Genomic DNA, 21,547 nt, shown 5'->3' with positions numbered 1-21,547 from the left:
GGGGAGGAGGGGCGTGGAGGCCGAGAGGGAGAGTGGGCTGAAGGGTAGAAATTTACCGGGAAATGATTGCATTTGGGAGCTGTCTTTTTTGTGATGGTCCCCATGGTGACAATTTGTGACGGCAAAGAATGTGGGAACGGGGCGCTGCCGCCTGATTGGGATGCTTTGTATCTGGAGAGGCGCTCCTGATTGGCCTGAGGGGCCCCCCAGCTCCGGGGACTCGTCCTCCATTCAGCCCGCTCGAGGGCTGCACAACTGCCTCCAGCCGGACCACGGAGCTCGCCGGCCGCGCCGGGCCTGGCCCAGGTCTGCGGCGGGGAACCTGCCGGGCCACCTTGGCGGGGCCCGGGGCCCCGCACCCTCGGTCAGTGTGGAGGTCCAGGCGTCTCAGGCCCCACTGGGTGGGGACGTGGGGCAGGCTGGGGCCTGGGGGAGGGGCGAGGTGCTGCGGGTGGTGGCCGAGGAGGCATGAAATTGCTGCAGATGCTTCTACGGGGGAGTCCCTGCTGCCCACAGCCTGAGATCAGCCCGCCAGGCAGGCCTCGGCTTGAGTGCCAGACAGGGGTCCTGCCTGTCCTGCGTGAGAACTGTGGGTGGAGCGTGGGGACTGAGGAGGGGGGTGGATGCTAGCAGGGCTGGGGGCGGGGGTGGGAGGAGGAGGGCACCGCCGGGGAGACAGGGGGCTTGGCCTTGCCTTAAAGTGGAGCGGTTGCCTCGGCTCAGAAATGAAAACCTTGCTGGCAGGTTGTGCATGCCGGCGGCGTGGTATGTGGGAGACACAGTGGGCTCCAGCCCCAGCAATGCCACTTGTGGCTGGGTCGCCTTGGGCAAGTCGCCCGACCTCTCTGAGCCTCAGCTGCATGTGCAGGGTAACAGACCCAAGAAGACGAAATGTGTTTGTGCATCACAGATGCCCTGGGAATGCTTAGAGGCTTGAATGAGCATCCCGTGACCCAGGACTCTGTCTAGGGCTGAGGGGTGTTGCAGTGAGGACCACTGTCTGCAGCCATGTGGCCTTTGGGGAGGGCTGAGTGTGGTTGCTCAAAGAGACTCCAACGGCTGCTGTGTCCCTCCAGGTCAGCTCCGTGCCCTGCCCTGGAGCCGCCAGCCACCTGCAGAACCACCCTCTTCATGGAAAGCCCCGTGCAGTGGTCCCCTGGTGATGGCATCCGACAGTGACGTGAAGATGCTGCTGAACTTTGTGAACCTGGCATCCAGCGACATCAAGGCGGCCCTGGACAAGTCTGCACCCTGCCGCCGCTCGGTGGACCACCGCAAGTACCTGCAGAAGCAGCTCAAACGCTTCTCCCAGAAGTATTCCCGGCTCCCGCGGGGCCTCCCCGGCAGAGGGGCCGAGCCTCACCTGAAAAGGGGGTCCGAGGACCGGCCTGGGAGGCTGCCCCTTGATTCTGGCCACAGTTCCAGCCCCAGCGGGGGTGGGTGCTGCAAGGAGAAGGCGTTGGGGAACCCCTACAGGGAGGAGTGTCTCTCTAAGGAGCAGACCCTACACGGGCCGGATCCAGAAGCTGCCAGGCCTGGCCAGGTGCCCATGAGGAAAAGACAGCTTCCCGCTTCCTTCTGGGAAGAGCCACGGCCCACCCACAGCTACCCCGTGGGGTTGGAGGGGGGACTGGGCCCCAGGGAGGGACCTCCCTATGAGGGTAAGAAACACCGCAAGGGCTTGGAGCCCCTGGGGCCCGAGACAGCCCCAGTGCCCGCATCCCCAAGGGCACCCGCTGAAAAGGAGCCACTCAAGATGCCTGGGGTCTCCCTGGTGGGCCGTGTCAATGCCTGGAGCTGCTGCCCCTTCCAGTACCATGGACAGCCTGTCTACCCAGGCCCTCCGGGGGCCTTGCCTCAGAGCCCACTCCCCAGCCTGGGCCTCTGGCGGAAAAGCTCGGCTTCCCCAGGTGAGCTGGCCCACTTCTGCAAGGATGTGGAAGGCCCCGGGCAGAAAGTGTACAGACCCGTGGTTCTGAAGCCTATCCCCACCAAGCCGGCCCTGCCCCCGCCCATCTTCAACGTCTTTGGCTACCTCTAGCCGGGCTGGGAGGGCCTCGGTCCCCACCGCTGGCCTGCAGGGGTGTTGGGGACCCCAGGAGCTCTCCTGGTGAGGAGTGGGCTGGGCAGTGGTGTAGCCTCTCGAGAGCCTTCCCTTTGTATGTTGGGGGCGGGGGGGAGGAGGAGGGCAGGATCGGGGCAGGGGCTTCTCAGACAGTTGCCCAGCCAGCCCTTGCAGCCTTGGGAGTGGTGGAGCCGGGCTCGGCCGGCCCCTCTCCAACCGGGCCAGAGCCCGACAGATCACCCGCGGGCCTGTGCAGACCTCAGTCGGTGGGGCGTTGCTCTGGCCTGCCGGCCGTTCCAGAAGTCAGAGTTACGCACCTGTGCATCTGCCACCCACTGTGTAAGCCAATCTCAGTTCTGTTCTTCTTGTTCTTTGTAAATATTAAGAAGGCTAAAAGAATAAAGACATTTCTTTTGCAGTTTTCACATCTTGGGTCCATGAAGTTGAATGGTCCCCAGGCCTAGGACATGCTGGCTGGCCCAGATGGAGGGCCACTTACAGAGGCTGTGGGGGAAGCCTGGAGTGGCCCAGAGACCTCCGTGATGTCTGGGGATGGGCACTGGGGCCCAACCGCTCAATTCCAAGGAAGGAGGGTGGAGACAGTTCACGGGGAAGGATGCTCTGATTCCCCACACCAGAGAACAGAGCGGGGAAGGTCTGGCTACCCAGAGGGTCCAAACTGCTCTAGAGAATAGGGAGGCTGGGACCAGGGCAGGGGGACCTGTGCTCCTGGCTCTGCCATGGGATGTGGGGCTGGAGCCTTCCTCTTGGGGCCTCTCTGCCCCACCTGCAGGATGAGGGGTGGGATGAGAATGGTTCCCTCTGCAGTACCTTCCACTCCGATCACAGCCTCAGGGCAGAGACTGGGCCAAGACCAAGCAGGAGCGGAGCCCCTTGTGGAGCAATTTGACCAAATTGCTCCTTTTTTCAACATGGTCTTTGGTTCTATGTCCATGGGAAGAATCATCATCATCATCATCATGTCTAGCTCATTCCAATTCCTAGGTTACCTGCCAATGGCTCTCTTCCCGGGCCTGATGCAGCCCCTGGCACACCCTAGGTGCCCTGTCAATGGAATGATGAGGGCCTCTGCCTGTGACAATGCACAGAGGGGGGCACTGGTGGCGGGGAGTGGCCCTCGGTTTGGCCCCAATAGTGCCCAAACCAGCAGCCTTGGGAGGTGGGGGGCCGGCAGAGCCAGAGCCCGAGGGATCACCCGCATGCCTGTGCAGACCTCAGTCGGTGGGGCATTGCTCTGGCCCGCACCGCACGCAGGCCCGGGATCTGCGCTGCTGTGTGTGGCGTGGCTCCGTGGCTGAGAGCGAAGGGGCTGCCATGGGCGCTGAGCGGCTCATTTCATCAAAACGCAGTTCTCACTACCGGGACAGGTGCAGGGGACCAGCCTCGTTGGGGACTATGGCTCCCAAATCAACAGCATCCTGTTGAACAAGTTAATCCCCGTCCTGTGCCTGTTTCCTCCTCTGTAAAGCCGGGACTAGATCAAAGATAGCAAACAGATGCACCCACCACTTCTGAGTCCAAGGCAAGTATCATCAACTGGTCACATACTCTCTCTGTTGGGGCCCGGATATGGCCTCAGAATCCTTCCTAACACAAGGCCCCAGGATTAGTGATTGCTAAGGGCCCTTGCTACCCTGCCTGTTTTCACTCCAGGATTCCCCTGGAGAGGGGCATCCACATGGAGGGGCGGCTTCACTGGGAAGCCGGTGGGTTTCTGGTGGTTTATGCCTGATGGTCTCAGAAGACTTCGGAGCCATGAGGCCACATGATGCAGGCAGGGTTGTCCTGAGTAATTATCTGGCTCATGGGGTAGGGAGCCCTCAGCCTGAGCCCTTGCCTCAGGCTGCTCTGGTTTTAAAGAACAGAGAGGGGGCCTGGAGGAGGCATGTCCCCTTCTCTCCCCACCTGCGCATCATTACAAACGCCCTGCAGGACCCACTGTGATGAGAGGCTCAGCCCCTCCACACTGTACAGCAGGGTGTTAAAAGCTCTAATCTGGGCTCTGCCACCTGCTAGCTGTGTGACCTTGGGCAAGTTACTTACCTTCTCTGTGCCAGAACATCCTCATCCAAAAACTGTGATTGAAAACAGACCAAAACAAACGTGGGTAGCTGTGGGGATGATGTGAGTGCCGGGCACTCTAGTACTTCACAAAGGATGAAAAGCTGCACCAACCCAAAGTCACCTCTCCTAGTTATCTGATGGTGTCTGTAGGTCCTTCCACACTGACATTTCAGTGTTGTTTATAGAGTGGGCAACCCACGGGAACGGGTGCCTGGATCGTCCAGCCACCCACATTCCTTCAGAGAAGGAGTCCAGCTCTGGGAGGCATGTTTTCTTGGGGTGCTGCTCGAGTACATTGGGCCTGGGTCCCCACAGCTCCTCTGGGGCTCAACCTTTCCCAGGGGATACCTGGCAGTGCCTTAATTCAAATTCTGGGAGCCTTGTCTGGAAGCAGAAACCTTTACTAAGGTGCCACTCAACAGAAGCACCCGACACCATGATTTTCCACGTTGAAGCAAGTTGGGGAAAAACACAACTTGGAAAACTTCAGTATTAAAAACAAACAAACAAACAAACAAACAAAAAACAGCCGCAGTAGCAGCAGCAGCTGCTTCCCTGACCAAGAAGTGAATGGTGTTGGTTCCACATGAAACCCAGGAACTCATCTGCTCACAGGCTCAGATCTCCAGCACTGGGTCAAACGTGTTCCGCCTCACGAAATGAACACACTTTCAGGACGTTTACTGTTTGGTGATGCTGTCTAGACACCTCTGAGGCCGAAATCTTCCCAGGGGCTGGGTAAGCGCGGGAGTGGTGTCTGTACAGTCCTCTTGACAGCAGAGATGCTTAAAAAATGGAACCACTGGCACAGTGTGAGCACTGACCACTCAGAACCGACCCCCCGGGGGAAGCAGGGCATTTACGCTTTAGCTGCTGGGTGATTCGGAGGCGGGGGGCTGGGCAAGGCACTGGAGGGGAGGGGCCCTGACCAGTGGCTGTGACTGACTGGTGTGGACGTACATCAATATTCTAAGAACCCAAGGCGACTCCTGTGCCTCCCAAGCTGGGCCCCACATCCTACAAATAAACGGTGCTGATGTTGAATCCGGGGGCTGAGCTCTCCCTTCCCACATCTCCCACCACCTCCTCAAGCCTCACCTCCTCCAGGGGAGACCTCCCTCAGACCAGCGTCCCATCCTGCCCAATGCCTGTGGCCCCTGCCTGTTAGGACCCTCTAGGACATAAGGTGACCTGAGAAGTGCTGTAGTTTTAAGAGTTTTGCCTGATACCCAGCCCCACCCCAAATGCCCCCAAACAACATCTTTCTGCTCTGTCCCATCATTGACTGCCACCCCCTCTGGCTCCCAGGTCAGCAAAGGCATTCTTCAGTCAGGGCTTTCCTCTGGCTATGCACTGAGCCCTCCTTGGCCCCTTCCCCTGGGACCCTGGGGTTGAACATCCCCAGTCTGGGAGGACGCAGGTTTCCTTCGATATTTCCTCAGGATCTCTGCAGCAAGACAGCGTGGGACTCTAGCCAAGCACTGCTGGGCTGGAATCCCGGTGATTTGCTGTGTGTACCCAGGCAAGTCCCTTCCCTTCTCTGGGCCTGTTTTCCCTCCGGTACCAGGAGGGAGTGGGCAAGATGTGGCCTAGTCCCCTCTGACCCCTGGCTGGAAGGTGTCATTTGGCAGACTCGTCCTCTTCAGGAAGACACTGGGACTTACTGGTTCCACGGCAAGCCAGCGTGTCAGAGCCAGCAAGGCCACCAGGGGCCACAAGGATGGCAACCTGAGGCCCCAGAGGAGTGAGCCAACAGCAGAGCCAGGCCTGGAACCCGTGCTCCCCCAAGCTGCCCAGCTGCTTGTTTGCCAAAAGCCAGAAACTACGTCTGACCTCGCTTAAGCCTCTCCTGGGGCGGGGCCGGAGCAGACTCTGAGGTAGGTCACCTGCTCTGGTGTCACCTGAGTGGCTTTAAGCAGTCAGGGAAGGCAGCGCCTATGAGTCACTGGGACTTCCATGGAAACAAGGCAATCTCGGCGAATGGGACTCAGATGGTGAGAAAGCACTATAGCCATGCCAGACCTCAGCTCTCTCACCCGCACCACCCAAAATGGGCTTGCAGCTCCTGCCGGGCTCCTCCTGCACCCACGTGAGGACGGAAGGATGCAATGGGGGGCACAAGGCTTCCTGTCTCTCAAGTGTGGTGCCTTTGCAAGGGCTGACGATGTCCATCCCTCTGGCGTTAGCTCACAGGAGCCGGTGTTTGAATGGTTTTCCCCAGTATCTCAGCTTTTGTAGCAAAACGGGTAAGACGTGAAGACAGTGCCAGGGAACACGTGTATAGGACAAGCCCAGGTGTCAGGAGACTTGTGGGATCTGAGACCCTGTTTGTGATGAAGCTCCAGTTTCCATGGCAACTGAACCGGGAGAGAAAAACCAACCTTGGCTGCTCCAACCACAGGGCAGGAAGCTGCCCCCTCTCCTGGGGCTGTCAGGTCTCTTCTGGTGAATGAAGGACACATTCTCCTGGGCCTTTCAGAAGCCCAAACCAAAGTGACACTATCAGGGGTCCATGTGCCTTGTCCCAGCACCTGCTTCTCCCCCACTCCCGCCAGGAGCTAGGCTAAGGGCCTGAGGCCCCGGAGGGGTCTGGCGAAAGGGACTTCACCGGGCAGGGCACCATCTGTGCAACATTTATTGTACCTAAGGAAGCCCTTTGGGACCGAGGTCTCCCCACCCCGCTCCCCTGGGCCACACCTTTGGGGAGAGAGCTCAGAGTCAAGTGGAGAGTTTCACGGAGCAAAGGGGGAGGGGCACAGGGACACTCTGCAGCGAGGCTGTCTGGGAAAGACAGACTCACCCCCGAAAGCTCTCCAGCCACAGCCCAGAGGTGACGCCAGGGCTTCCCTGCTGGCCCCTGCCTTCCCCAGACCACCCCAAGTTCTGCCCTGGTCCCATCTCCTGGCCCCAGGAATGGAGCTTTCTGCCATCCCTGATGGCAGAGAAGGTCGGGGATCTCCTCGTCCATTTGAAAACAAACATGGTTCTTCTCCTACTGGACACATTCCGTCCTCTGCTCTGGGCAAAGCTCTGGCCCAGAGACCGGTGAGATCACGGCGCTACCCCAGCTGAGATGGAGGCAGCCCACAGCCTCGTCTGTCACCAGGTCCCCTTGGATTTGGGGACACTGCTGGCCTGACACTCAGTGAAACAGTCTGAGGAGCCACTCCTTCTCCACGTGCTCCGGTTACTGGGTGTTCTCATATTTCAGGTATCTAATCAGCCTGCCTGGGAGTGGCAACGTGTCCAAGAGTTTTATACGGTATTTCCCAATGGCTTTTCGAACTTGCAGCCGGCAAAGGTGAACCAGGGGTCTTGGAGGTTCTGGAAAAAGGAGAGAGAGATGCTGATTCGCCGTTTGCAACCGGCAGAGGGTTTGCATCTGTGACCCCTGGCTTGTGGGAAGTACCCAACCCACGTGGCTGGCGAAGAGAGCGGGCGCCTGGACTACCCCATGCTCCGTAACCCCGGCGCCTGCCAACTGAAAAGACATCACCCCTCATTCGTCTGCTCAGCCCAGGGAAGTAGCAGGGCACGTACCAAACCCATTTTACAGGTGAGGGCTTAGCGAGGATCACACCTGGGGCTAGAACTGGCACTTCCTTTGTCCTGTGCCCCTTCCTCTACACATCAGCCCAGACCCCGCCCCTCCCCACAGCCTTAGCAAATACGACCTCTTAAGTGCCCCCATGCATGGAATTCAGCTCTGGGCTCTGGGGGGTGCAGAGAAGTCAGGGTCAAGGGGCAGGGACTGGGCAACTTCCAGCAGGTCCCAGAATCCCACTGGGCTGCCTCCTCCAGGAGGCCCCCGGGATACCTCATTCAGTGGAGTTTTCTCAGCTGGGGGGCGGGGGAAGCGGGAGAGAGAGGTAAGAGCAGGGCCTGATGCATCTAGTAATTAATTTCAGCCCTGGGAACAGGGTAGGTATTTGCTGAATCAAAGAATGCCATTCATTCATTCAACAAACACGTGCTGACCCCTTCACTGTGGCTGGCCCCGTGCTCGGGCCAGAGATGCAGGGGTACCCACTCAGGAGCTTTGGCGAAAGGCTTCCACACCAGATGGCGCATCTGAGCAGGGTCCTGATGGGTGGGTAGGAATTTGCCAGGTGAGGGAGGGAGGGAGGCAGGGCATTCCAGGCAGGGGAAGTAGCAGTGCCAAGCCAAAGAGGCCACCGCCACCCAGGGAAGATCAGGGTGCAGCAGGAATGTGGGGGGAGGTGGGGAAGCCAGCCAGCTGCAGGGCTGTCTCACTAGTTGCCCCATCACGGCATTGCTGACACTTCCGCTGCCCTCTGATCTCAGGACAGGGGCTGCCCTCTGGGATGCTCAGCCCCGTTCTCGGCTGAGTGAAGTCTGAGCTTGTGGGAAGGCAAAAGGCCACTGGTAGGCAAAGGACACAGGGCCACCAGGGCTGGTATCCTGGCTGGCTTTGGAGTCTCTGCTGTCAACGTCACAGCATTAAATGAAAACACACGTGGGAAAGTGTTTCGCAGATGGAGGGTGGGCTTTAAAGTAACCAAAAGAGGTATTGGTTAAGAACTATTTGTTCTTCCTGTTAATAAATGTTTGTAGCACACTAAAGGGTTCAGCATATTTTTTCCCAGGGACACAGTTTAGTTGTAAATTACCCTTCCCAGGCAGGGCTTGAGGAGGGGACAGTGAGAGGTGGGACGACATCTAAGCAAGGACCGCTCTATTCTCTAGTGGCCTCTAGTGGCCAGTCACCATGATGGCAACCAATTATTCATTAATTCAAGGAACGTTTGTTTATTGAGCATCTAGAGTTCCCAGTGAGTGGGCAAGTCCATCCCACCCTCCCCCCGTCCTCCGCCCCCTCCTCCTCCTCGCTATCGCCAGCCCAGTAACTTTATTAAGGGCCTCAATTCAAGAGCTCCCAGGCATTTGTGCAAATGGAAAATCCTACGGCAAGTTTGGGTTCAAAGGGGCACAGGGATCAAGGAGGAACTTGGCAAGTCAGAGTTGGGCAACTGGGCTGTGGGACAACTGGACAGGTAATGAGGCAGCGTTTTCACCTGGGGACAGCAGCAGCAATGGTGGGATAATAATAACTTTCTGTGGGTCAGCCTCTGTGCTACGTGATTGACAAGCGCTTGGTCAGAGACAGGACTGTGCCCCCTAGAGCCAGAGAAAGCCCTGGGGCAGCTGGATTGCCTCGGGGCAGGCATCTCCTCAGTATCAGCTGCAGCACCCAGCTCAACTGGCTCTGACGCCTCACCCGCCCATAATTTCTTATAGGGATTCTTGGCCTGACTCAGCCTGGCTGCTCCATCTACACTGCACACAGCTGCTGGACCGTGGCCAAAGCCCACCTCACTGTGCCAGGCACACACCCGCCCCTGCAAACACCCCAAGCTGGCAGAGCTGGATGGGGCTGGACATTGAGCCTGCCCAACCTGCTCTGCTCACACAGGGATACTGAGGTCCAGAGGGGAGTCCTGCCCACGGTCACCCAGCAAGCCCCTGGTTCCAGAGCTCCGGGGGCCTGTCCCCTAGACCAGTGCGGCTCCAGGGATGGCCAATGAACTGACAGCACCGGCACCACCTGGAAGCATGCTGAAATGCAGACTTTTAGGCCCCGCCCCAGACCTGCTGAGTCAGACTCTGCATTTTTAAACAAGACGCTCAGGTGCTTCGTGTGCACTGTGCAGTTTGAGATGCCCTAGCCCATCACTCCCTCCTCCACCCCGTCACACTGCTTCCCAGTGGCCCATAATCCTGGGCGACTTACTCTAAAGGTCCTGATACCCCGTGGGGAGCTGGAGCTTTTGTTTAAAGCATCCTAGAGAGATTTAGTTGTGGGATGTTGGGGTCGATCAAACCTGGGTTTGAAGCCCAGCTCTGCCACTAACTAGTGGTGAGACGCTCGCCAAGTGACAGTGTGAGGGCCAGGCTCCTCACTTACAAAACGAGGAACCACGGAGACACTGGACTTGACACGCAGCACAGAGCCTGGCACGAGAAGGTGCTCATCAAATGTCAGTAACAGTCACAGGCCCCGAGTCCCGGGCCTGAGTCAGGCAGGGTGACCTGCCAGCCGCAGCAGTGACGGCCCCTACCTGCTTTCTCCTTGATGACAGCCCAGTCCTCGAAGCTGTCAATGTGCTCCTTCAGCCGGGAGCAGAGCTGCACGTTGCCCACGTAGTCCAGGAGGACGTCGATGATGGGCCCTGCCCAGCGGCTCACCTCCGGGGCAGACAGGATCTCGCAGAACTGAAAGGGAACACACGCCAGTGCTGGGACACCCAGGACCAAGGGCACTGCTTCAGCAAGCTCATCCTACAGATGGGAACCTGCGGCCAGTGAGGGCAGGGGACGTGTCTGAGGACAGACACTGGGCACGCCCAGGGGAGAATCCAGTTCTCCGCATCCACACCCCTCTCTCATCAACACAGGCCTACTGCTGCCAAAATCGGGAGGTGGGCAACTTGGGCAAGTCACATCACCTCCCTAAGCCTCAACTTCCTTGTCTAGAAAATGGGTATATGACACCAACTTCAAGGGTTTTTTTTTATGAGAATTAAGGTAATATAAACGTAAACTTCTCTGCACACAGAGGTTAGCCCATAAGTGATGGCCATTAGCCATTGTTAATATCTCCAAGAGGAGGTTGTTTCTAATTTCCTTTTCATTTTACGTTCTGGCTTATTTAAGTCATCACCATGGACAGGTCTTGCCGCTGGGGTCACTGACCTTCTGCACCTCACCTGACCTTGTACCAGCCTGCTCTCACCTCCACCCCGATCCTGGTCAATCAACCTCATATCCAGGTGTAGGTTTGCTGGGGGCGATGAACCCCTCAGTTTTGCAGAGTTCCTCACCAATCCCCTGCTCCACTGTTCCTTCCCCCAAAACAGCAGACCAAAGAAAGGACTTAATTTCTCACGTGAACCACTAAGTTCTGCTGCCTCTAAAGCATGCTAATCGCTCACGTGAACCACTAAGTTCTGCTGCCTCTAAAGCATGCTAACACCGGGTTCCGCTGCCTCCGAAGAGCGCTAAATACTAGCTTACACTCCCTCCAAAGTGCACTGACCACGAGTCCACACTGCCTCCAAATCCTGCTCACCACCATCTTCTGCTGCCTCCCTAGTGTATTCCACCCCGCCTCCGGTGCACACAGCCTCGGGAGCGAGTGAACCACTAGTCCCCCCAGCCTCCGGAGCGCACTGGCCCTGGCCGCCCTCCCCCAGACACGCCTTCCTACCTGGACCACGCCTGGCGCCTTGCTCGAGGCGGGCGCGTCGTTGAACCTGTTGGAGGGCGACGGGGCGGGCGGGTGCGGGCCGTTGCCGTACAGGCACGAGAAGCAGGGCTCGCCGTTGCAGCCGAGGTCCATGATGAACTTGAGCAGCGACAGGCACTTCATGGAGAACATGATGGTGGCGGGGAAGGCGGTGGGGTGCGTGGCGATGTAGGCGTCGATGTTGGCGCCGTGGTCCAGCAGCAGCTGCATGGTGCGCAGGCAGCCGTGGCGGATGGCCACCAGCAGGGGGTTGATGACGTCGCGGTTGGGGTCGGCGCCCGCCAGCAGCAGCAGCTCGGTGGCGTACACGTTGTTGTTGACCACCGCGAAGTACAGCGCCGAGCTGCGCCGGTCCTCGTAGAGGCGCGCGCGCTCGGGCGCCAGGGGCGCGTTCACGTCGAAGCGCGCGCCCAGCAGAGCCTCGAGCACCTCGTCGTTGTTGCGCTCGGCGGCCAGGTGCAGCGGGCTGATGCCGCTACGGCGCACGCGCGTGCGGCTGGTCACCGGCAGCAACATCTGCACGATCCTGCGGGCGGGGCGGGCACGCGCGGGTCACGGGGCTGCCCTCACGTCTGGGCCGGACCCGACCCCGGGGGGAGCGGAGGGGCCAGGCTCGGCCGCTCGCAACCACTGAGTGAGGAGGCACGGGCCCACCAGCAGGGGGCGCCGCGGAGACAGCCGTTCTCACAATTACCACTTGGGGGAGACTGGGTCTGCTTTACAGATAAGGAAACTTGAGGCTCAGAGAGCTTCCACCACCTTCTCAAAATCACAGAGCCAGTAATGAGTGGAGCTGGGCTTCAAACCCACAACCCTTAGCCTCCAAAGTCCGAGTCCTTAAAAACCTCAGCCAGACTGGCCTGTGGTTTCAAGAATCTCTTGCCGACTTATTTCAGGCTAAGGAGTGTTGCCCATTCCCAGCTCAATTATCTGAGGGAATTGATTGGAAGGCCCCCAAACCTAATGACTGTCCGAGCTACTATCTTCAGGAGGCAGTAGAGCCACATCGTGAAGCGTGGAGCTAGACCCTGCCCTGCCTAGGTAGGCTGGGGATGTGGGTAGGCGTGGGCGGGCAGGGACAGCCATATCCAAGGGCTTACTATGTGCCAGGAGACATCCAAAGGCCTTACAAACACTGTTCGGTTTAATCTTTACAACACCCCATAAAGTATGTCCCGTCATTCCCATTTTTCCGGATGACAAAACTCAATGCTCAGAGCGGTTAGGGGACTTGCCCAGGCCTTACATCGGGAAACACAAACCAGGATTTGTACCCTCCTCTGACTCCAGGGCTGAGCTGTCCTGCATCTCTGTCTTGCTGCTCTGAGGCCTCGGTGGAGCCACCAGGTCCTGGGGGACAGGAGGGGACAAATCTGTCTGGCCCCAGCCACTCCTGCCCCAGACCCCAGTTAGCCCTCAGTGACCATGAGGTCGCCTCCCCGGTTCTGTGAGTCTCAAAGCCTCTTCCCCTGAAGGCTGACTCTAGCCTCTCCCAGGCTCTCTGCCCTGCCTGTGGCTTGGAGAGGGTTGATCAGCTGCGGCTGAGGTTGGAGATTGCTGCCAGCCCTGACTCTGCTCTCTTCTGCTGAATCAGGCGCTATTCTCAGCACTTAACCTACGCTAATCTGTTATATCCTCCCAACAGCCCTGTGAGATGTGTACTAGCATTAACCTCATTTACAGATGAGGAAAGAGAAGCCCAGGGATACACAGCCAGTAGGTGATGGAGCCAGTATTTGAACCCAGGTAGTCTGATTCCCCCTAGAGTGAGGGCCACACTCTTAACCACTCCTCTGCTTCTTGTGTGGCAGTCAGGAGACAGCTGCTATGTCACAGGGTTCTACATTCTTCACAACACATTACTTGCCTGCCCCATTTTACCTTCACTGCAGGCTGTGGAGGTAGCCAGAGTGGGTCTGTGGCCTTCTTTGTAACAGACGGGGCTCAGAGGGATGAAGTGACTGATCAAGGGCCATAAAGCAGTTCTGGGGCTTGACCCCAGGAATCCTGACCCCTTGTATTTGCTGTCTTCCCCTAGACCCCTGCCACCTGCCAAGCTCTTGCCACTGATGTGATTACAGACCCTAATCCACACAATCCCTGCTGACAGGTGACCTTGTGTGGGCTCCAAGGAAGTGGCCATGGCAGGGCAAGCAGGTGCCACCAGGCCCATTCCCACACCTCTTTGCTTCCTGGCACTTGGGCTCCTGGGGCTTCTGCCTTCTTAGAAATGTGATGCCAGGGACCTCCCATTAGGATCTCAGTGGAAAGTATTATTATGGTTAGTGACGCTGTGTTTGCTTAAAATCTGCCTCTCAAACCTCAAAAGGAAATTCACACACCCAGGGGGGCTAATTGCCTCCTAATTTCTATTTGTGCAGGCTCAGGAGGCCTGACCTCGCTCTGTTGAGGTGCTGGTCAAAGGCGGGGCCGGGGCCTCACCCTGGACCACAGCCATCGCCAACAAATGCTCCCTAACAGCCGTAACATGCCCAGGCACGGGAAAAACAGCGAAAGGGGCTGCCTGGGGCCACTGGCCAGATGGGCTGGTATGGTCACAGCTGGTCTCCACTGGTCCCCTGCCGAACCAAGGGAAAGTGGCAGAAATGTGGGAACGTGACTGGACGTTGCCTAGAGTCCCAGAAAATAACACAGTGAAATTATCTAATTGTTGTATGCTTCTGGAGGACTTGGCCAAGCTGAGAGTAAATGTAATGCTGGGGTGGGGGGGGGGGGCGGTCTGGAGATCAGTGTGTCCAGCCTCCCATTTTACAGAGGGTGAAACTGAGACCCGGGTGTGGGGCGGGAGGTGGAGGTTGGACTGGAGGTGGATGGCAAAGCCAGGGCAGAATGCAGGTGTCAGAATGCCCAAGGCCAGGCCTTTCCATGTTGCGCCAGTCCCCCTAGGCCTGGGGAGTGTTGGTGGCCCCACTGCATGTCACTTCTCTCCCACAGCCCAGTTGGTGGGAGGAGGGCAGGAGGATGAGGGGGATACCCCACAAGATAGACTGGGACATTCCCACTTCTCCCATGGGCAGGTCCTGGGACCACAGGTGCTCAAAATTCACCTTAAGAAGAGAACAAAGGTACCCATTGCCTGGCAGAAACTTTGGTGTCTGGGAGGCCCAGTTTCCTGTCCCTCTCTTCTCCTTTCCCCAGCACGGGGGCTGCACCCACCAGCTCAGCCTCCTGGGTTACTGGGTCACGGTGGTGTGACCTCTGCCAGCATTCAGTGTAAATTTGACCATGGACTTGACTTTCACTAGGGAACCAGCTGCCCACAAATGGCTCTGCTCCCAATACCACTGGTAGCACTGTGTCAACCTGGCAGTGTGTGTGTGTGTGTGCGTGTGCGTGCGTGTGTGTGTGTGTTGAGGGAGGATCACCTCTTTTCTGAGCCCTTATGGAGCCAGAAAAGGCTCCGCCAGTGGAGAATCTGCCTGAGGGTGTTCCCAAGGGCACCGTGGGACTCCTGCCCACGAGGGAATCCCTCTGGGGGAAAGTCTGCAGCTTTTCCCCTGGGAGCTGGAGCAGGGGAGCAGGTCTTCCACGAAGGAGGAAGAACAGGCCCACTGCCACTCTGTGCCACCTGCTGGATGAACAAGCAAGCCTAGGGGTCTCCGGGTCCTCAGAGAGAGAATGGAGCTTGCTGAGGATGCAGACTGCGTGCTCTCAATCCCTGAGGGAATCCTAAAAATGCAGATTCCTGGGCCCTGTCATTCAGGGCCCAATTCAGCAGGTCTGGCGAGGGGCCCCGGAATCTGAGGTGGATGATCTATGCATCACGCCTTGAGAAACTTTGCTGCAAACCTTCATTTTCCTCCAGAAGACACAAGCAGTAAAGCAGTTTCCTGGAGTGGATGGGGTTAGATAAAGGGGCCTGTCCTCTTATTTTCTGGGAGGCCTTGAGCTCTGAGCCTCAGTTTCCCTTTTAATTAACGGGCATGCTAACTTGCTTATGAATGTGTTGAAAAATGCATTTTAATTTAATGTATTAAATGTTCTCTATTCTGCCTTTCCCAGAAAGAGTTTTAAGTGGCTTGCAAAGGTAATATAAATTAGAAGTAAAAGAGAAAGAATATTTAAAAATTAGGGAAGGTCCAAAATACAAGTCAGTATTATATGTCAGCCACAAACTACATATTGGTTCTCCCCTGGGATGCCTGGTAAAATCACCTGAGGGCTTTTAGAAATCCTGCAGCCCTAGCCCCAACCCAGATTGCTTACAGCGGTATCTCTGAGGGTGGCACCCAAGCCTCAGGGTTTTAAGAGTTCCCCAGGGTTCCAGTGTGTAGCCAAGGTTGAGAACCAGGGCTTTCAGTGCTGTTCTACATTCAGTTTAAAGGGATCTTGTGCCATCTGCTCTTGTCTAATACAACTTCTTAACAAGTCTATCTTTGGTGCTGAGTTTTAATCTCATAAGGTGTCTTTGCTAAACTGGAAATGAAAAATAAGAAAAAGTGTGTCTTGGGGCTTCCCTGGTGGCGCAGTGGTTAAGAATCCGCCGGCCAATGCAGGGGACACAGGTTCGAGGCCTGGTCCGGGAAGATCCCACATGCCGTGGAGCAACGAAGCCCGTGTGCCACAACTACTGAACCTGTGTGCCACAACTACTGACCCCGTGCACCTAGAGCCCGTGCTCCGCAACAAGAGAAGCCACCACAACAAAGAGTAGCCCCTGCTCGCCACAACTAGAGAAAGCCCGTGCACAGCAATGAAGACCCAACGCAGCCAAAAATAAAAAAAGATAAATAAATAAATTTATAAAAAAAGAAAGAAAAAGTATGTCTTAGAGGTGCCTAAGACTTTGGGGTCTTGGGGACTCCTTTCTCAGCCACACCCAAATGTCACGCCCTCCAGTTAAAATTGCTGAAGGCACCATCTGGCGAACACCGAGCCCAGATGCTGGAGCCACTTTCCATGCTACGGACAGGCAGGGCGTCCTGGCAGGTGGCTGAGTGCGGAAGGCCTAGGGAAATTCACATCAAATCCCCAAGCAGCCAAGGGAGGACAGCGTGGAGAGGGCCGCGTGCCACATGCCCAGGGAGTGAGTGCAGCTCTGGGGGCTTGCCTGGCCGTGGACCCTGCCAGGTGGCAGGAGCTGCTGGGAATCGGCTTTACCCCTTTGTAGGGCAGCCCTCAAAAGGTGGCCTGGCCCCTCTCAGTCTTGGGGTCCACAGGGAACTGGGGTCTGAGAATGGAGAGTGAATAACCAGGGAAATGGCTTTGGGAGTCAGCATGAGTCCAAAGCAGGAGACTCTGGGAGAGCATAAACCATTCACATTGGTGGCTCCAGAGAGGCCCAGCCTTTCTCGCTGGCCATCCTTAGCCACACCCAGTGCTCCGTCAAACTCCCCACCAGCTGGGGCCAGACTGCTGACATGCAGTTCCACCTGAAGGCACTGGGCGTGACTGGAGGATGCCAAGTGACAGTCCCAGCTCTGCCACTCTCTGGCAAGCCACTTCCCATCTCTGTTCTCGGGTCTCTCCTCTGCAAAATCGGGCTTGGATTAGATCAATGGTCCCCGCCAAAGGTCTGGCTGGGCTGTCTCTGGTTGACTCAGAGCTTTTCAATGATAGAGACTTGGGCTCCTTCTCTCCTGGATATTCTGCTTCCGTGTGTCTGGGACGTGTCATTTAAAAAATAGCCCAGAGTGACTGTGCTGTACAGGCAAGTATGGGGAGCCAGTGTACCAGGAGATTTCAAGGGTCAACCCTTCTGTCTCTTTCCCTCGGCATCTCTCTGGAGTCAGGTTAAGATAATCCATGTTTGTTGACTGATGCTGGATCTTTCTGGAGCTGAAGAGCAAGATGCTATCTTGCCCACCACCTCTGCCTGACTTGAGTTGCTTTCATCCCTTCACTGGCTTCACTGAAAAATGATGGAATGTACCCTCCCTACGTAAGAGAGAACGCAGACCCAGTGAGCACCTACTGTGTGCCAGGCGCTCTGCTGAGGGCTTTATTTCCATTCTATAGCCACGTATATCCAATTCACTAGTCCCCGCAACAGACCCCGAGGCAGTGCAACCTACCTCCCATTTTACACAAGAGGGAATTGTGGCTCAGAAAGGTTAAGCAACCTCCCCAAGGCCTCAGCAGGCATTCAAACCCAGATATGTCTGCCTCACAGCCTGCTACTTGGTCCAGACAAGGCGGGGTCTCCTCTGTGCATGTATGGGGCATGGAGCGGGGAGGGCATCCTTTGTTGGTCATTTGTGCGGGTACCTACAGAGCAGGGCCTGGGGCCCTGAGGCTCAGCTCTGTCTCCTTGTGTCTCCACTCCATTCTCCAGGATGTCACTCTCACCCCCATTTCCCTCTGCCTTAGCGAAGACCACCCACACTCTCCAGCACACACGATCTCCTCCCTGCTGAGGACAGGGCTGCATTTCCCAAAGTGTGTCGTCTGGGGTACACGAGATGGGATTTTAGGTGAGAAGTTTTTTTTATTAATTGTAAATTGATCATTTTAACAATTTAATAGTGTGATAAACGTTCCCTTTTGAAAATAAATTCATGTAAAATAATAATGTCTTGAAAGGAAAATACTAAGAAGTGAGGGTACAGATATCTAAAATCAGGAAGAATGTCTGTGAATGCTCAAAGTTTGGGGAACACTGGTCGAATGGAAATTACTGGGCCCTGTGCATCTCCACGGGCAGCTAGAGTTCCACCTCCTAGGCGAGTCTTCCCTGACCCTCCAGCTAGTGGTGGTGCAGGTGGAGGTTTAACAACTTGCTCTCTGGGGGGAGGAGGGGCCTCTGATTTCTAAGAATCATTAATTTCCATGGCGTAAATACTCTCACCATGGCCAATTTCAGACTACCGATGTGATCAGCCAGCTCACAGGAGCCGTACAAGCCAGCTCTAGCACACCTCTGCTTCCAGCCCATGCTAGCCTCTAGGACCACCACGGAGCTCAGCTCTTCATGCTCTTTCATTTGTCATGAATTTGTGTGTGTGTGTGTGTGTGTGTGTGTGTGTGTGTGTGTGCGCGCGCTCATCTTCCGTCCCACCAGACTGCTCCCTGAAAACTTCAGCTTCTCTCATCTCGCTCGAAGTACCTAGCACATAGTAAGTGCTTAAGAAAAACTAGCTAGTATCAATGGTACTATTTGTATTATTGTAGGTATCCCCTGTATGCCTGCTAACTGCCTAAGAGGTTATCTTTGCATCCCCAACAGAAATATCCACTAGTCCAGACTCATATCTGGCTTCCTGTGTGGAATCCAGTAGATGTGACGTTTGGAACAGGTGAGTAACTGTCATTTGCAAGCTGAGTGACCTTGGGCAAGTCACTCAACCTCTCTGTCTTAGCTTCCTCATTTGAGAAAAAATGAAGATAATCGTATCTACCTCAGTAGATCTGTTAAAAGAATTATGAAAAGTGCAGTTGTTAAAAGGATTAAACACGTTTCTAATGTAAAGTGCTGGCAAGTGCCACATAGGTGTTGGCTATTATTATTGTTCCTGGTGTTGTAAGCATTCACTCTAGCTTGCTGACTGCTGAGGGGTCTTCCTCTTTTCCACCTAAAACGTGGCCTGGGCTCTGACCTCTCCTGGGCCTCCCTACCCCCGTGGGCGGGGCATTCAGAGGAATGGGCGGGGCAGGGGAGGAGTCTGGGGGCCCAGAGGCGGGGCCTGGGCTGACCTGTAGTTGCCCTTCTTGGAAGCGATGTGCAGCGGGAGTATGCCATCCTTGTTGGCCTTGTTGGCGTCGGCACCCTGCGACAGCAGGAACTCCACTACCTTTTCGTGCTCGTTCTTGCAGGCCTCGTAGAGGGCAGACGCGTGGTCGCTGGCCTGTGTGTTGATCTCAGCACCTGGCGAAGGAGAGGCGGATGGGTGAGTGATCAGGGCGGTCACTGTCCTTGATGTAGTGCCCACCTCGGGCTGGGCGCTGCTGCCCTAACCACTGTGATACATTGGATCACCCGGAGGACCTCCAGGTCCTTTCTGCTGCATTGAGACCCACTGTCTGCCATCCTGAGCTGCCACGACGATGCTGGGATTTACTGAGCGCTTGCTCTGTGCCGGACACTGTGCTTTACCTATGCTATCTCTCTGAGTCCACAACATATGGTAACCCCACGCAATCAGTAACAACTTTATCTCCATGTCACAGGCAAGGAAGATGAAGCATAGAGAACCTCTGCAACTGGCCCCAGAACCCCCAGCCCATAAGGGAAGAGCCAAAACTTGAACCCAGATGACCCAATGGCAGAAGCCTTGGCAGATGGTCAGATGGCAGAGACCGTGCTCTCAACACTCATTCCACCTAAAAGGATCCAGATCCTGCCCTGAGGAAGGCCCTCACAGCTCTAGGAGGGCACAGGGCCTCCTCGTAAAGAAAACCCCTAATAATTTTATTCATTGGGATTTGCTCTTCTCTGCCTTCCATTTCGAGGAATAAGAGAGGAATTACTTCTTGTCTCCTCTGAAGGAAACACTACACCGTGCTGCAGGAGGGAGGAATCCAGCCTGGGGACAGTCTCCCGTGAGCCCCGTCCCCTACGTCTTCTCCGTCTCCTGGTGGTGACAGAGAGAATGCAGGGGTTTCTCTGCAAAGAGGGGTGCAGCCTGTTCCCAGTCCCTCCCTATTCTGGAAGGAAACAGAACTGAGACGGCAGTGAAATGTCAGTAAGCGCTGAAATCAAGAGCAGCTGTTAACCACAGATCCCCTCTCTCTGGGCGTTCAGCTTATCACAAGCTTTCTTGTAATTTAAAATTTTTGATGACTGATTTCTGGTCTAGCGGAAAGAGCACAGGCTTTCATGCCAGACAAGAACCAGTTGAAGTTTCTGTTTCATGCTGTACAAGCTCTGTGGCCTTGGGCAGCCTTTAGGAGCCTCAGTTTTCTCATCTGTTGGCCAGGAATAATAGTACCTACTCAACTGCAAGGCGTAAATAAGGCAATGTAAGCAAATATCTGCTATAGACTGAAACACTCATGTCCCCTGAAAACTCATATGAAACGTAATCCCCAGTGTGATGCTGTTAGAAGGGGGAGCCTTTGGGAGGTGATTAGGTTATGAGGGTGGAGCCCTCATGAATGAGATTGGTGCCATAATAAAAGAGACCACAGAGAACTCCCTCGCCCCTCCACCATGTGAGGACACAGCGAGAAGTTGGCTGCCTAGGAAGTTGGGACAGGCTCTCATGGGACACTGAATCCACCGGCACCTTGATCTTGGACTTCCCAGACTCCAAAACTGTGAGAAATAAACCTTGGTTGTCTGTAAGCCACCCAGTCTGTGGTATTCTGTGATAGCTGCCCGAGTGAACTAAGACAACCTCCCCACGAGGTGGCTGGCACAGCGGGGCTGCTCAGCAAATGCAAGTTCTCCAGGATGGAGGGGACGGGTCGCAGAGGCTGGTTCTGCCTCCACCCCGAGGGAGAGTTGGCCAGCGGCTCTGACACTGCCAAGCTCTCAAAGCCAGGCTCCCTGGAAACCTGAACCCCGCCGGCCTCCGGCAAAGCCGCCTGCTCACACAAGAAAAATATTTGCATTTGCAAATGGACTCAGCCCACAACGGGAACAGACCCTGACTCAGGGCGTCAGCAGGAGAGCTGGGCAGATGTTTAGCGTCAGCCGGTTCCCCTTGCCTGCCCGCTGAACACCCTGCCCTTTGCCCAGCCTCCTTTCCTGGCTCCCAGGACCCTGCCTGTGCCCCTTTGTCCTCAGGCTGGTCAGCCCAGATATGTCCCCAGCGGCAAGGAAGTGCCCTGGGTCTGTTTTCCCAACTGCTCGGGCACGTGCTGAGTAGGTGGACGCTTATCCAGGCCAAGTCCCAGGATGGAAATTCTCGAGGCCTGGGGCGGGGGGGCGGGGTGCGAAGAGCATGCAGTTTGGAGTCAGATGGACGCAGTCGGAATCCAGGCTCTGACTGTGACCAATCATTTAACCTCTGTGAGCCTCGGTCTCCTCATCTACAAAATGGCATGAGGACACTCCCTACCTCTTAGGGCTGTGGAGGAAACCCCACTGGCCTCTTCTGTGTTCATGCTTAGTGCAGTGCTTGGCACACAGCAGGGTCCTCAACAAATTATTCCAAATTATTCCAACTCAGCCCCAGCGTCTGGCTTACCTCTGTGTTCTCTGTTGCTCAAGTGGAAGGGTCACTTCC

The 21,547-nt window shown here is 56.1% G+C and overlaps 2 protein-coding genes across 2 annotated transcripts in view; one reads left to right on the top strand and one right to left on the bottom strand.

Annotated features, from left to right (window-relative positions):
• Positions 1-1,079: 1,079 nt before the first annotated feature.
• On the top strand, positions 1,080-2,041 carry FAM181A (family with sequence similarity 181 member A). The gene has a single exon (XM_068553475.1). The coding sequence runs from the start codon at positions 1,163-1,165 to the stop codon at positions 2,039-2,041; it is 879 nt and encodes a 292-aa protein (XP_068409576.1). The 5' UTR covers positions 1,080-1,162.
• Positions 2,042-7,337: 5,296 nt separating this feature from the next.
• Positions 7,338-21,547, bottom strand: part of ASB2 (ankyrin repeat and SOCS box containing 2) — a 28,828-nt gene continuing 14,618 nt past the window's right edge. The window contains exons 6-9 of the mRNA XM_068553363.1: positions 19,071-19,242; positions 11,379-11,943; positions 10,231-10,384; positions 7,338-7,474 (exon numbers count right to left, since the gene is read on the bottom strand). Of these exons, the coding sequence (XP_068409464.1) occupies positions 7,338-7,474; positions 10,231-10,384; positions 11,379-11,943; positions 19,071-19,242 (1,028 nt within the window). The remainder of the gene's footprint in view (positions 7,475-10,230; positions 10,385-11,378; positions 11,944-19,070; positions 19,243-21,547) is intronic.

Source organism: Eschrichtius robustus, chromosome 1 (genome assembly GCF_028021215.1).
Source record: "Eschrichtius robustus isolate mEscRob2 chromosome 1, mEscRob2.pri, whole genome shotgun sequence".
NCBI classification, from domain to species: Eukaryota; Metazoa; Chordata; class Mammalia; order Artiodactyla; family Eschrichtiidae; genus Eschrichtius; species Eschrichtius robustus.
Note: the sequence above shows the minus strand (reverse complement) of the source record. Positions and strands in the feature narration are given on the sequence as shown.

Coding starts and splice junctions, on each gene's coding strand:
- FAM181A (XM_068553475.1), top strand. CDS start 1,163: ATGGCATCCGACAGTGACGTGAAGATGCTGCTGAACTTTGTGAACCTG.